This window comes from Phyllopteryx taeniolatus, chromosome 15 (assembly GCF_024500385.1).
Source record: "Phyllopteryx taeniolatus isolate TA_2022b chromosome 15, UOR_Ptae_1.2, whole genome shotgun sequence".
Lineage (NCBI taxonomy): Eukaryota > Metazoa > Chordata > Actinopteri > Syngnathiformes > Syngnathidae > Phyllopteryx > Phyllopteryx taeniolatus.
In genome coordinates this window covers 3,473,019-3,486,640 of record NC_084516.1, presented here as the reverse complement: position 1 = coordinate 3,486,640, position 13,622 = coordinate 3,473,019, and the positions used below count along the sequence as shown (strand labels likewise).

Here is a 13,622-nt window from a genome sequence, read left to right as displayed (position 1 = left end):
GGATCTTCTGCGACTGGTGGTACTCCTTCTGGGCTGTTTGACAAGGACTGCTATGCTGGCTTCTCACTATACATATGCAACATTAGATAACATGACATGACATTACAAAGCCTGTGTTTGCAGTCTCGATCCCAGTCTATGGACCACTTAAAATGCACATGGCCATTTAACAAATTGCGCCCATTGTTAATGTCTACAGTGGAGCCTCTGTCGCTGCATGAGAGGCTGTGAATTCCTCACATTCCGACGTTAGAACACAGTGTATTACTCAATACAGTGAGTGGAGAACCAAATCCAATATAATGCTCCCAAAGTCTTTTTCAATGTCAACCTTGTTGTGTCTCAAATGTTGCAATGCAAAATGACCTCTAAATACCGTAGGCACAGATTAAAAAAAAAAAAAAGCTAAAGAAAGTAACCAAAATTTAAAATATTTTGACTCTTTTCAGAGGGACTCAGATGTATTATTTGTAAACCAAAGTGTGTCTGTCGATATCCTAGGCCAGTTCACTACAGGATGTTTAGCTTCCGAGGTTCCTTGGCCTGTAAGGAGTAAAAGAAATCGCAAAAAGTGTTCCATTATAAAAGACTTACATGTTATGTTTGTTGGAAATGCTTCTTCTCGCAAAGCAGCTAGTGACTGTATTCATACATTATTTTCGTCCAACTGTGGAATATAAATATATAAATAATTAATATATATAATAACTATATAAATATATAAATAATTATCAATGCTTATTTTATTGAGGTTTAATCAGGTATAAAGTAAAATCCAGACTATAACAATTAGAATTTGTTGTTTGACGATTAATATATGTTAACAAACGTGGGGGGGAAACAAATATACATAATATTAAAACATCATCTTTCATGTGGCTGCTAGTCCGTCTTAGGGAGCACTTCTCTCAACATTTTAAAAAGATAACTTTCAAAGCAGTGTTTCTTGCCTTAAATATTAGCAAAGTGGCACGATACCCTACATTTACATTTAAGTGGCTACGGCTAGCAAAACTTCACTTGTATGCTAATCAGTTTTTGTTAGCAGCTCTTTTGACGTTTTAGCTAGCTAATTTTCAAAGCAGCGTTTCTTGGCTTAAACATAAAGTGGCTACCATGATTCGTTTTTAAACTGCTACCAATGGCTACAGCTAACAAAACTTAGCCAGCTAAAATTTATAAAGAAGTGCTAGCACAAACTGACTAGCATAGAAGTGTAGTTTTGCTAGCTGTAACCGCTAATCTATGTATGTAAATGTCCATCCATCCATCCATCCATTTTCTGAGCCGCTTCTCCTCACTAGGGTCGCGGGCGTGCTGGAGCCTATCCCAGCTGTCATCGGGCAGGAGGCGGGGTACACCCTGAACTGGTTGCCAGCCAATCGCAGGGCACATATAAACAAACAACCATTCGCACTCACAGTCACACCTACGGGCAATTTAGAGTCTCCAATTCATGCATGTTTTTGGGATGTGGGAGGAAACCGGAGTGCCCGGAGAAAACCCACGCAGGCACGGGGAGAACATGCAAACTCCACACAGGCGGGGACGGGGATTGAACCCCGCACCTCAGAACTGTGAGGCTGACGCTTTAACCAGTCGGCCACCGTGCCGCCTGTATGTAAATGTATCACTGCTAATGTTTAAGCCAATAAATGCTGCTTTGAACGTTAGTTGGCTCAAATGGATATTGAAGCACCTGAAAAACATACTAACAGAGGTGGAATTTGCTAGCCATAGCTGCTAAAATCTAAACGTATTGTGGTAGCCACTTTGCTAATCGTTAGGGCAAGGCTTTGAGAATTAGATAGCTAAATGTAGGAAGAGGCGCTGACAAAAACAGAGAAGCATAGAAGTGTAGTTTTCCTAGCCACAGCCACTAAAATGTAAACATACCATGGCGGCCGCTTTGCTAATGTTTAAAGTGAGACACGCTGCTTTGAAAGTTAGCCAGCAATGTTAGCCAAACTAGCCAACTGCTAAGGTGATTTCCCCATTGAAAAATGAGACTTTCTCTTTTTTTCTTCTTCTTTCTCTCCCACCTCTTTAGCCACCATGTTGTCTGCCGTGGGCTGGGGGGGGTTAAAAGGCACTTGGCTGCTAGATTAAAAAAATAACAGGATTACAGGGAGGAGGAGGAGGAGGAGGATGGCGGCTTTTATATTTAAAGCGCATGCTAACATGCGTGTGCTCTCCGTGGGGATCAATGAGGCCTCTGTCTACACATTTCGGGTAGGGATGCGCTATTGTCATTTTTGGTGCGTGTGTCACGTGTATGTTTGATCCGCGCAGGTTTGATTGAAACAGATTTACCCGACGTAAGCGTTCTTACCGTAATCCCAACATTGTTGTCTCGTTGTTTGACATGTGACCGTGTCAAAGTGACGCTAGGTCGCAGCTATTTAAACGTCAGCAGATTGGAAAGACCACTGGACCTTTTTTTTTTTCACTTGTCCTTTGATTTGAGTTGCATGGTCATACCGATGAAATTTTGGTGACTTTTGAGACTACATGGTGTCCTTGATAACCTTCCTGCAGAGGTGCTAAAAGTTACTCACACTCTGTTCTTAAGTAGTACATATACTTGCATACAAAAAAAATACAAAAAAGATTTGTAAAAGTACTATCCATCAAGGCCTACATATTTTATTTGTATTTTATTTTTTCTGACACTTTGGGAAGATGACACATTCATTGGGTCGAATTGATCTATTCTAAAGTTTTAGAAACACCAAAACATAATAATCAAGAAATGTTCAATGAAATGGTTAGTAGGTTAATTTATTGAACTTTCCCTGGGTCAAACTGGCCGTATATCAAGTTTTAAGAAATACCATAATAACTATTTTAAGAAATTTGCAATAAAATGGTTACTAATTGAGTAAATTATCAGTTATGAACTGTTTCTGGATTCCCCCACCCCCATTTTTGACACTCTTGGATTATTAAAAAGTTGTGGAATAAATTGACCTATTTTAAAGTTTTAAGAATTACCCTCTAAAAATTATAATTTTTAAAAATGTGTAATGAAAATGGTGTGTAATGGAGTTTTCTCTTATTAATTTGTTTATTTGGATTATTGTTTTGTTTGACACTTTTGGATTAATAAAAACTTCCAGGGCAGATTCACCCATTTCAAAGTATTAAGAAAGGGAAAAAAACAGTGAGAGAGTTATAATAAAACGTTTAGTAATTGACTTAATAATTTAATATAATTAATTGTCGTTGGATTCTCTCTCTCTCTCTCTCTCTCTCTCTCTCGCTCTCTTTCTCTCTCGTTATGGACACTTTTGGATCATTAAAGATGCATGGGGTCAAATTGCCATTGCTGAAAAAAGGACGTACCAGGAGGCATCTTAACGGTTAAGATTAGAAAAGCCCACCGAGGAAGGAGATAAAAAGTAACGCGGCAGTGACCTCCATCTTAACATTTTAATCGCCCTGTGTCCATCCTGTCATTTTTGCATCTGACGAAATTTATCTTGTGGTATTACTGTTGCTTTCCAGCCAGTAAAATACAGAAATCTCCCTGGAATTATGAATAGATCCCCAAGCATCCATGTTTTCACCTTTGGAAAAGTTGACAACTTGAAAAGTCATGTTGGAATTTGTTTGGAGTTGTGCAATGCCGCCTTTTCCACAAGGGGGCGGTATTGGATTGCACTCCGAAGTCTATTGAGCCCCCCTGAAGTTTGTTTTTCAGGAACAGCAGTAGCCTCTATGGGGCCCTAAGCAAAACTCGAGTTCTGATTGATTACTGATCATACATACATCTCCTATACACCCATTGCAGCAGTTTTACCATGCTGCCTTTACCCATGTATGTTTTTTTTTATGTATTTATTTATTTTATCTCAAACGGTAGCTCATGCAGCTATTTGGGTTGATTTAGACAAGATTTAAGTGATAAAGCATTATCTGGGATACTGAATATCATTAAAGCCTACCAAAAGTAACACAAATATACCAGTATATTATGCATTTACTGTAAATTGTTATTACATGTATTATTTGTGCTGGTGGGGGGGAATGCAGTAGCAATATGCAAAATTAATTTGGAGTGCTACAACAACAATGAAGTGCAAAAACAAATAAAATTATCCATCCATCCATTTTCTTTCCCGCTTCTCCTCACTAGGGTCGCGGGTGTGCTAGCGGCTATCCCAGCTAACCTTGGGCGAGAGGTGGGCCATGAACTGGTCGCCAGCCAATCGCAGGGAGACAAACAACCATTCATACTCACATCCACACCTACGGGACGATTTATACTCTCCAATTAACTTACCATGCGTTGGAATGTGCGAGGGAAACCGGAGTACCTGGAGAACACCCACAAAGGCACGGGGAGAACATGCAAACTCCGTACAGTAATGCCAGACCCCGGATTTGAACCCACGACCTCTGTACTGTGAGGTAGATGTGCTACCCAGTTTTTCTACTGTGCCGCCCAAGTAAAATCAGATACAGTGTTCCCTCGCGATAACGCGGTGCACCTATTGCGGAACCAGTGTATTGCGATTTTCATAATAATTTCCTAATTTGCCCTATCGCAGGATTTTGAGTGTATGCTGTGATTTCTTTTGTGGTCAAATAAACACTCCTTAACCTAAAACATTAAAACTGTCAAATAAAACACAAGAAAAATACATTAGAACACATATTACAAGGAATAAAATGTACGTAATGTACAATACTACTGTGCGTTACTGTATATTTAAGAGTTCAAAAGGTGTTTTTAGAGTGTATAAATTGTTTATTAGAGTATGGTAGAGGTTAATATGAGTGTGGGAAACATGAATAAATAATCCCCCCAAAATATGTGGTCACTACTTGGCAAATTTCACCTATTGCATGGATAATCTGGAACCTGACCCCCACGACAAACGAGGGATTACTGTATAGAGGAAATGCAGTTACCGATTCCGCACTTGCTGGAAATTGCGAGGAACCCTCCAACAAAAGGACTTCTCGTCATTTACAGACGCTTCCTTATCTCGCGGGCTGTGTGTCCACCTCCGGCCGGTCGATGGCTAGTTAAACAACAGCAAGCACATTCTGCACGAGGCCCTCTTATTGATACGAGGACAATAGAGCTGGGTGTTGGGGATCGATACGGCTTCCTTTGCATCTGTAATCGCTAAAGCAGTGATTTTCAAAGTGTGCTATAGCTGTACGCCGGGTCCCTCCAGAAGTACACAAAAGAATCACTGCCTATGTCCAATTCAGCTGCATTTAACTTTGAAGTACAATACAATTTGTATTAACCTTTATGTGCAATACATTTTAATTGAGTCATTAAGTAGAGTTTTTGGTTTTCTCTATTCACACGCAGTGTTAACGTTCCAACTGTGCATATAATTGTGTATAATTGTGTTTTAATGTTGGCCATTAGGGTGGTACTTGAAGAGATAAGTATTTTTGAGATAGTACTTGGTGTTAAAAGTTTGAGAATCACTGAAGGAATTACTCCCTCATCTTGTTTTCTTTATTGATGTTTCTTACCCTTTGATTTTACAGTTTGATATGGTGTGCTTGTGTGCTCCGAGAGGCACCTTTAAATAAAACAGACGACTCACTACTGAGTAGAAAGATGCGCTTTTAGATAGCTAACCTTTTTTGACATTGTGGCTTCAAACCTGTGGACATTTTCATCTTGACCTCTCATTGACTGACACACATGTAACTGGAACATCTGTACTTTTTACTTCCAAGGTTTTTCAAAATAGGCCCGTCACTTTTTTCAGGCTTCGCTGATGTTGATTTTGTAAAATAAAGTCATAAACACAGAGAGGTAATGTCAAACAGGGTTGAGATATTAGGATTATATAAGGTGGAAAACAAAAAAGGAATAGCAGTGACATGAAAGAACGTGAACCGGGCAGCAGTAACGACGACGGGAACAGATTCAGAAGTAAAATATTGCCCATCCATGACCTTATTTAAGAGAATTGCGTGATCTTCTCTCCTATGAGAATGATTCATGGCGAATGACTTTTGTCTTGTGCCAGCCTAAAAACCACTATCTTAAATTTTTTTGGAAAAACACAAACAGTAAGGTGTAATTTTTTACGTTGTTATCAAAAGCTAGATTAGCATTATTTTTAATCAGCTCACAACGTGAGTAAAGCTGGCGTGACATGTTTTAATAGCATAAAAGTTGAGTCAGTGTTAGCGGGCTATTGGTTTTAAAAAATAAAATAAAACCAAAAAAAACCAGCAACATCCTCAGTCCAAAGTTAATCCGTTGGCTCCCCTCCTCTGACAAGAAGTTGTTGTCATTCCCACAACAACTATGATCACTGCAGCTTTTGCTGTAACTCACTTTTCATGTTTGGTTCACTGTCGTCTAGGTGTTTAAAAACTGCTTGCTTTAATGTAGGAGCATACACAGTGTCTTCAGGGCAGGTTTGTTTCATGACCGCGCTACCTGCAAATGGTGCCGCTAAGTAAGCTCAGCGGGGGCTGCCGAAACAGTGGATCGTTTGTTGGCCGCGTGGGCTACAATAACTCAGACAAAGACGCCACACTGGATGTAAAGTTGTGGACCCCCGACTGATATCAGGAGCGCCCGTTAGCCTAGCGAGTGGGGCACGATTGAAAAAGAGTTTTAAATTTCAGAATAGTTTAGGGGCAATATTTAGGACATTGCCGTGTCCGATCAGACAGTTTTGACGCATCCATTGCTGTTTTGTGCATTCAGGTAATCGCAAGAGTGGCGAGGTCCGCGTGACACCGACAATTGCTTTCAACACCAATGTGGTGTGGCCGGTGAGTCACGGATCGTGGCTGGTGATAACTCCGCCTGTTATAGCTCTGATAGTCAGAAGATGGCAAATTTTTAGGTCAACTTCAACCAACCCATTTCATGCCAGTACCTACCCAGCTTCAATGGCCAATGTGAAAAGAGCTTCTGATGCAACCACCAAAGCCAGAGCCAGCAAACTTGCTGGTCGACTTCAACCAACCGATCCCGTTTCAGTACCTGACACGCAGTTACAGCAAATTGGGTTGGAGTCATCTTCGACGGCCAGTATGAAAGGGGCTTCTGATGCTACTTAGGAAATACTACCTAGCAAATTCGTTGGCCCACTTCAACCTTCCTCATTCTTGTCTTTCTCTTACACAAAGAACAGTGACCTGGCAAAAAGGCGGACAACTCCTCCATTTAACAGGCAGTGTTAATGGGCTAAAACCCAGATCACGATTATTAGCTGTTAGTTGCTCGGATGGATGGAGAGATGCTTTCTTTTCCTTTCAATGCCAGAGCAAACAGACTTGTTCTTCTCTTTGCCATCAATCGAAGCTTTGTTGAGGAGCATGACCTAAATGACTGGAAAGTGACCACAAACAAAACACCAGCTGCTGTTTTATCTTGAAACCATACCCAATTATGCTTTACACCCGGAAAAGCACGTTGTTTTCTAATATTTCATGTTGTTCCCTTGAAGTCTTTATCTGCGCTTATTTGCTTTGGTTCTCTGCCGCTTATACTCGCTTCCTCTTTATTACAGAGAGAGAGTGGTTTTGCATGTACTTTCACTGCGTCACAATGGGATCTTTCTGTGTTGTATCAAACAGGGAGCACTGGCTTTTTTGGGGTCTTATTTCTTTTGCGATAAAATTCCTTCCTTCCACACTGGGAAGCTTTCCTGCCTGCCAGGATACACGCTCACACATGCAGTATTCCCAACTTCTGGGATGTCGTTCCGGGAAACTTTCTTCTTTTATTTTTATTTTTTTTTTTGGAAGTAGGGGGGTGGGAGTGTTTTAAAGGTGGAGCTGCAGGGACAGGCAGGACAAAGCAGCTGCAATCTCCTCACTCTGCTCTGTGGAATGTTTGGACAATGGAGGAGTTTGAGCACAGGAGTACTTTCCTATAAGAACTTTTTTATTTATTTATTTTTTTACTCACACTAAAGAGGACTTGAGCTTGTAACAGAGACGCTGGAGTAGCGGCAAAAAGATGGCAGGGATTACTAGGAAGGGATCCGGCAGACGGTCTTACTACTACAGATTCCTGGGCAAGTCTCGACTGCAGCGTCAGCGCAGTCGCTCTCGCAGTCGAACCCGGCCGGCTGCAAGCAGGGGTAATGAACGCCATCGATTAAATGACATCTATAGTGCTTCTCACCCTGGGACAGTGGTGGCAAAAGTATTCATATGCTGTACTTAAGTAGGAGTAAAGATACTTGTATTAAAAAAAGGACTCTGGTAAGATATTTGTGTAAAAAAAAAAAAAAAAGACTGGTAAAAGTAGAAGTACTGATTAAACTCCTGCACTGAAAGTACAGAAAATAAATTTTGACTGGGAATTATATACAATAGCCATTTTGATAACTTGTCATAATGAAAAAAAAAACAAAAAAACAACACAAAATAGTTTCCCTTTTACTCATTCACTGCCAGCCTTCCCAGTTAACATAGATATTTGACTTGAAAAACCGTCAGTGGCAGTGAATACATTAAAACCTACGTAGTGCTCTTTTCAGAAGAGAAACATCACGTTACACATCACGTTAAGAGCAAGCAAAAACAACATGAACCCAAAGTTTTGCTAACATTGTGTACTGGCTCACAAAAATGCTAAATTAGCTAATCATAACAACTGAATAATTTTTGACTGCCAGAAGATGGCAGTTTTTAGGCTGGCACAAGACAGCGTATTCACCACAAATCATTCGGCGAGCCGTTAATGTCCAAAATAGTTATTTTCCAAATAAAAGGTAAATACGACCTGGCATACATGTTAAATGTTTCACTGGACAGGGAGTCCTTGGTTTACAATGCCGACATAACCCAAATTCATCCCTAAAGCGGAATGTGTCAGTCTATCTCTGACCTACACTAATGCAGTTGTTAAAACATAATTACAGTACGGTAAATAGTTGTATCAAAAGTACTTCAAGGTCATAAATATGAAACAATTCTATTAACAACCTTAAGTTAACTGAGCCACATGACCACATATTCTTACACCACTGAACAAACTCGTTCATGGCCTGTAAATTCGTAACGTCAAAACATCGTATTTTAGATTAGATTAGATGAGATTAAACTTGATTGTCATTACACGTCACAAGTGTCGGGCAACGAAATGCAGATCGCATGCAACCAAAAGTGCATAGGCAATAATTGAACAGCATCATCGTTACCCCAATAACGTAGCCGCTTAAGTTATATTTTTAGGTTTTCAGAAAGAAAAAAAAAACAAAAACAATCTCAACAAACAAGGAGAGTCCAATCGCTTCAATTGGACCTTTGCAGATCACCATGAACTGGAGAATTTACACAAAGAAAAAACATATATATATAAAAAAAAATTAGCAAACATATTGGTATTGTTTTTCTTACTGTAATATATAACAGTAAGTTAAAAATTACTTGGGCAGTTATGCTATAAGGCTAACGATATACAGTGTGGTATGGTATTTGAATATATTTCAACATAAGTGTCTATTTCTATAGATATGAGCAGGCTATGACTATGATCATGAGTAACAAATAGTGCAATAGCTATACAGTATGATAACGTTACAGTATGTACAGTGCACTAAAAAAGATATTTCAATATTGTTGTAAATCGAAGACCACATGTAATTTTTAACAAACTGTTCACAACCCATCCATACAGGATCAGCGACCAACTTTTGGGTCCCGACCCACCAGTTGAGAATCCCCGATGGAGTAGATGCCAAGCTACCATTCGCTAAGATTTTGATTGGATGCATTTAAGGCAACTAGTGTTCATTTCTGCCTCCACCGTTGTTCATGACAGTTTGGCGTTGGCATTCGCGCGCCGACGCTAGCTCACGGTCGCCGTGGCAACAGTTGACAGAGGATAGCTCGTGGTCAACCTACTTGTTCGGGGAGAGGGGGGAAGGTGGCTATCGAAGCTGGCTTTTTTCCGTGTTGCCGACTTTCAACGTTAAATTAAAGCCCCGTTCACACTGCCGTAAAAGCTTTTTGTTTCTGTGTGAAAGGTTCTGACGCAGAATGAGCAAATACAAATAAGTATACGTATGTTGTGTTTTACAAAAATACGTGGATGAAATAGCGCAGCTTGCATTCATTGTCGCCACCAATGATTATCGCGCAGGTTCGCTTCAAATGAATGGGAGCGGATGACGAGCATAACCTCAAAATATTTCCCTCTCTTTTAATTTTCACTCACGTCCCCTTTCAGATCATGCTCCCTATTAGCAGGCCAGCAATCCAACGCTTGGTGAATTGTGCTGAACAATGATAGTAACCTCGTAGGACGCAACGTCGCTACGAATGCTTGGCCGCCCCAAGTTTGTGGACGCTAGTAGACACCGTAATATGAACCAATCAGAGCCAAGCTGTTTTCCATATTTAGAGTGGGGAAGATGCGCGCACACCAGAAGGAGCAGCACAATGTCCATTGAATTGAAGTAAAAAACGGGGCAAAAAAACGGCTTAATTTTTTTACATTTAATCATATCATGACTGTATTGTGTAGTCACAGACCAAATTAAACTGATGTACCTTAAAAATCTTAAGTATAGTAACAAAGTATTTGTACTTCAGATACAGCCCAATGCAAGGTTAACGCCATTAACCCCACCAAGGATTCGTCGGAACTACTTCAAATTAAGAAGTGCAGTACAACACTTGATTCTGTTTTTCTTCGAAAAGTACACACTCAAGGCTGTCGCTAAGTTTTTGTTGGCTCTGTAAAAAGATGAAAGCGTCACTTTAAACGTCTGTATCCACACTTGCGGATGAGCACACGTTGCCTTGACCTCAGACAGCCGTTGGAGCGGTAATCTAGAGGTTCGTCTCGCAGGCACCTCGACATGCTCATTGTCCCTTCAGGAGCCACGTGAGCCCATGTGTTGTTGTTTTTTGTGTGTGGATGGAAAGTCTGCTATCAGTTGGCTCTGTTTCCCCTTTCTCTCTCTCTCTCTCTCTCGCCAGTTTGGTGATATTTGCATAGCACATGACACTGTGTATACACTGGAAAAACTGGGCCTGAAAAACAACAAAAAGTTTCAATTTGGAATCTCTTACTAATTTGAGCAAAGTTATCCGCCAATAGAAGAGGAAAGTTCAAATTGGCAAGATTCTTTTAAAACATGTAAACACAGCCAGCCTAAAAAAAATGACCACTAAAGTCTTAAAACTAGTTAAACTAATAATAAACTATAATTCCCGATAGATAGATAGATAGATAGATAGATAGATAGATAGATAGATAGATAGATAGATAGATAGATAGATAGATAGATAGATAGATAGATAGATAGATAGATAGATAGATAGATAGATAGATAGATAGATAGATAGATAGATAGATAGATAGATAGATACATTTAATTAATTTAAGCAAAATTATCCGCCGATAGAACAGAAAATTTTGACTGATTTGAAGATCTCGGAAAATAAGTACACATAGCTGTCCTCAAAACGACCACCAATGTCTTAAAAATGGTAATATTTACACTACCTACATTCTAGTGTCACTGTTTAATGCCTCAATTGAGAGCAGTGGTTCAACAGTGGTTAATTGTTGGCTCGCTGTCTTAAATCGTGTATTTATGTGTAGATGCATATGTATTAATTTTGATCCATTCACTGTGAACTGGACTTAAAAAGAAAGAGTAATGAAATAAGGATTGTAATATGTAATTTAAGCAAATGATCCATTAATTGAACAGGAAAATTTGACCGATTTGAAGATCTCGTCAAACAAGTAAACATAGCTATCCTCAAAAATGTCCACTGACGTTTTAAAACTTTTGCATTGTATATATTTCATATATGAAGCAAAACTTAGCCAAGACCAGAAATATAATCTCAATAAGTCATAATGTCTACATTTTTATAGGGAAAAATACTTGAAGTGAAATGCACTTACACAATAACTGCCTGCTATCTTGGCAATTATGATAAGCCTTCAAACAACTGCTACTTTAACACACGGAGCAGCAACACATACAAACAAAGCATACAACAAGACTCACAGGCATATATTCTTTCTCTAGTTATATACCGGGGGAACACAGAATATCCTCATTTTTCTTTTCAAATGTAAAGCTTGCAGTCTGGCAGACTTTCCAAATCCCCCAAAGAAACGCATTAATTTTACCCAAGTATCTTTGTGTTTTAGTCAAACTTATTTTGCTCCCCAGCAAGGGCGGATTCCCAGGCAGGGAGAACATTATGTAGTCGAAGACGAGAAACCATACAAGATCGCCTTTAGCTGTTTTCATGCAAACCGGTTTCCTCTCAGCGTAGTGCCAACTGTGCAGCTACTGCTTGCTTCAAAAACATTTCCGTTTGTTGGTTTTCAAACGCATTCCCAGAGGTTTTGTGACTTTTGTATTTTTGAATCCCGTGTTTCCGTGAGTCCCTTAACGCGATTCGGTCAACCGATAAAAAACAAATCACCTGAATTCAAGTGCTTCCAATGAGTATGTTAATTTGATCCCATGAAGCGATACACCTAAACCGTCTTGAGTCTGCAGTGTACACCTAAACCGTCTTGAGTCTGCAGTGTTTCCAGTGAGTCCTCTAGCTCGAGTCAACCGATATGACCTAATCATCTCAGTCAGCAAACTCACTGAACCGATACAGGTTGATCATCTTGAGCCTGATAACTCGAGTCAATTAACCAATACATGTGAACATCTCAGTCGGCTAATTCAGTAAACTGATACAACCGAATCATCTGAGTCTACCGTCCTTCCACTGAGTACACTAACTCAAGGCAGTAGTGAACCGATACAATGGAATCAATCCGAGCCCGTTAACTGGAGTTAGTCAACCGATACAACCGAATCATCTGAGTCCATTGTTTTACTGGTGATACCGCTACCTTAAGTCAGCGAACCAATGCAATGAATCATCTGAGTCCGCCGTCTTTCTGGTTAGCTTGAGTTGGTGTTGTTTCCGGTGATTCCCTTACTTCGATTCAGTGAACCATTACAACCGGATTATCTGAGTCTGCTAACTCGAGACGGTCAACCAATACAACCAAATGATCTGAGTCTATGTTTTTTTAGGTGAGTCCTCTAGCTCGAACAAATGAAACAATGTGAAAGTTACTTGAGTCCGTTAACTTGAGTCAGCGAACCAAGAACTTCAACCTACCATCCTTCCCTGCTGTCTCGGCTCTCTAGCCTTGGGTAAACGATGGAGACAGTCCAGATGACTCAGTGCTACTTCTGAGCATTGCAATAAGACTGCAATAACGGCAACAGGTGCAGGCTAATCCCGTCTGTAAACCATAAATATGGACTCAGATTACATAGTAGAGCGAGGCAGCGCTATTTTAAAGGGACAGAGTGCAGAGTCGCTGGTAAATCACGACAGATTCCACATAAACATGAACTTCCTCTGCCTAACATCCACCACTTCTTCTTCCTCCAGCACTTAAAATAATGCTACTGCCTGATGAAAAGCATACTTTTTTTGGACTGGCAACAGAAGTCCAATATGGCATGAGTGTGTGGAGAGAATTATCTGAGTCTTATGTATTAGTTGTAAATTCACTAAGGCAAGCCAGTTGACCATCTGATTCTGTGGTGTTTCAGGTGAGTCTGCTAAATCGAGTCAGTGAGCCGTATACAACTGAATCACCTGAGTCTGCAGTGTTTTCA

General features: G+C 40.0%; 1 protein-coding gene across 11 annotated transcripts in view; it reads left to right on the top strand.

Moving 5' to 3' along the window:
• Positions 1–13,622, top strand: part of dab2ipb (DAB2 interacting protein b) — a 94,357-nt gene that overhangs the window by 22,807 nt on the left and 57,928 nt on the right. For 2 of the 11 annotated variants that reach the window (XM_061747619.1, XM_061747617.1), the window contains exon 1: positions 2,166–2,232. The exons of 7 other annotated variants lie outside the window; for them this stretch is intronic. Coding sequence is in view for 2 of the 4 variants with exons in the window: in XM_061747611.1 (XP_061603595.1) it covers positions 7,964–8,087 (124 nt within the window). In the remaining 2 variants the exon portion in view is untranslated. Of the gene's footprint in view, positions 1–2,165; positions 2,233–7,749; positions 8,088–13,622 lie in introns of those variants that run through there. 2 more of the 11 variants (XM_061747611.1, XM_061747610.1) reach the window with 1 other exon arrangement.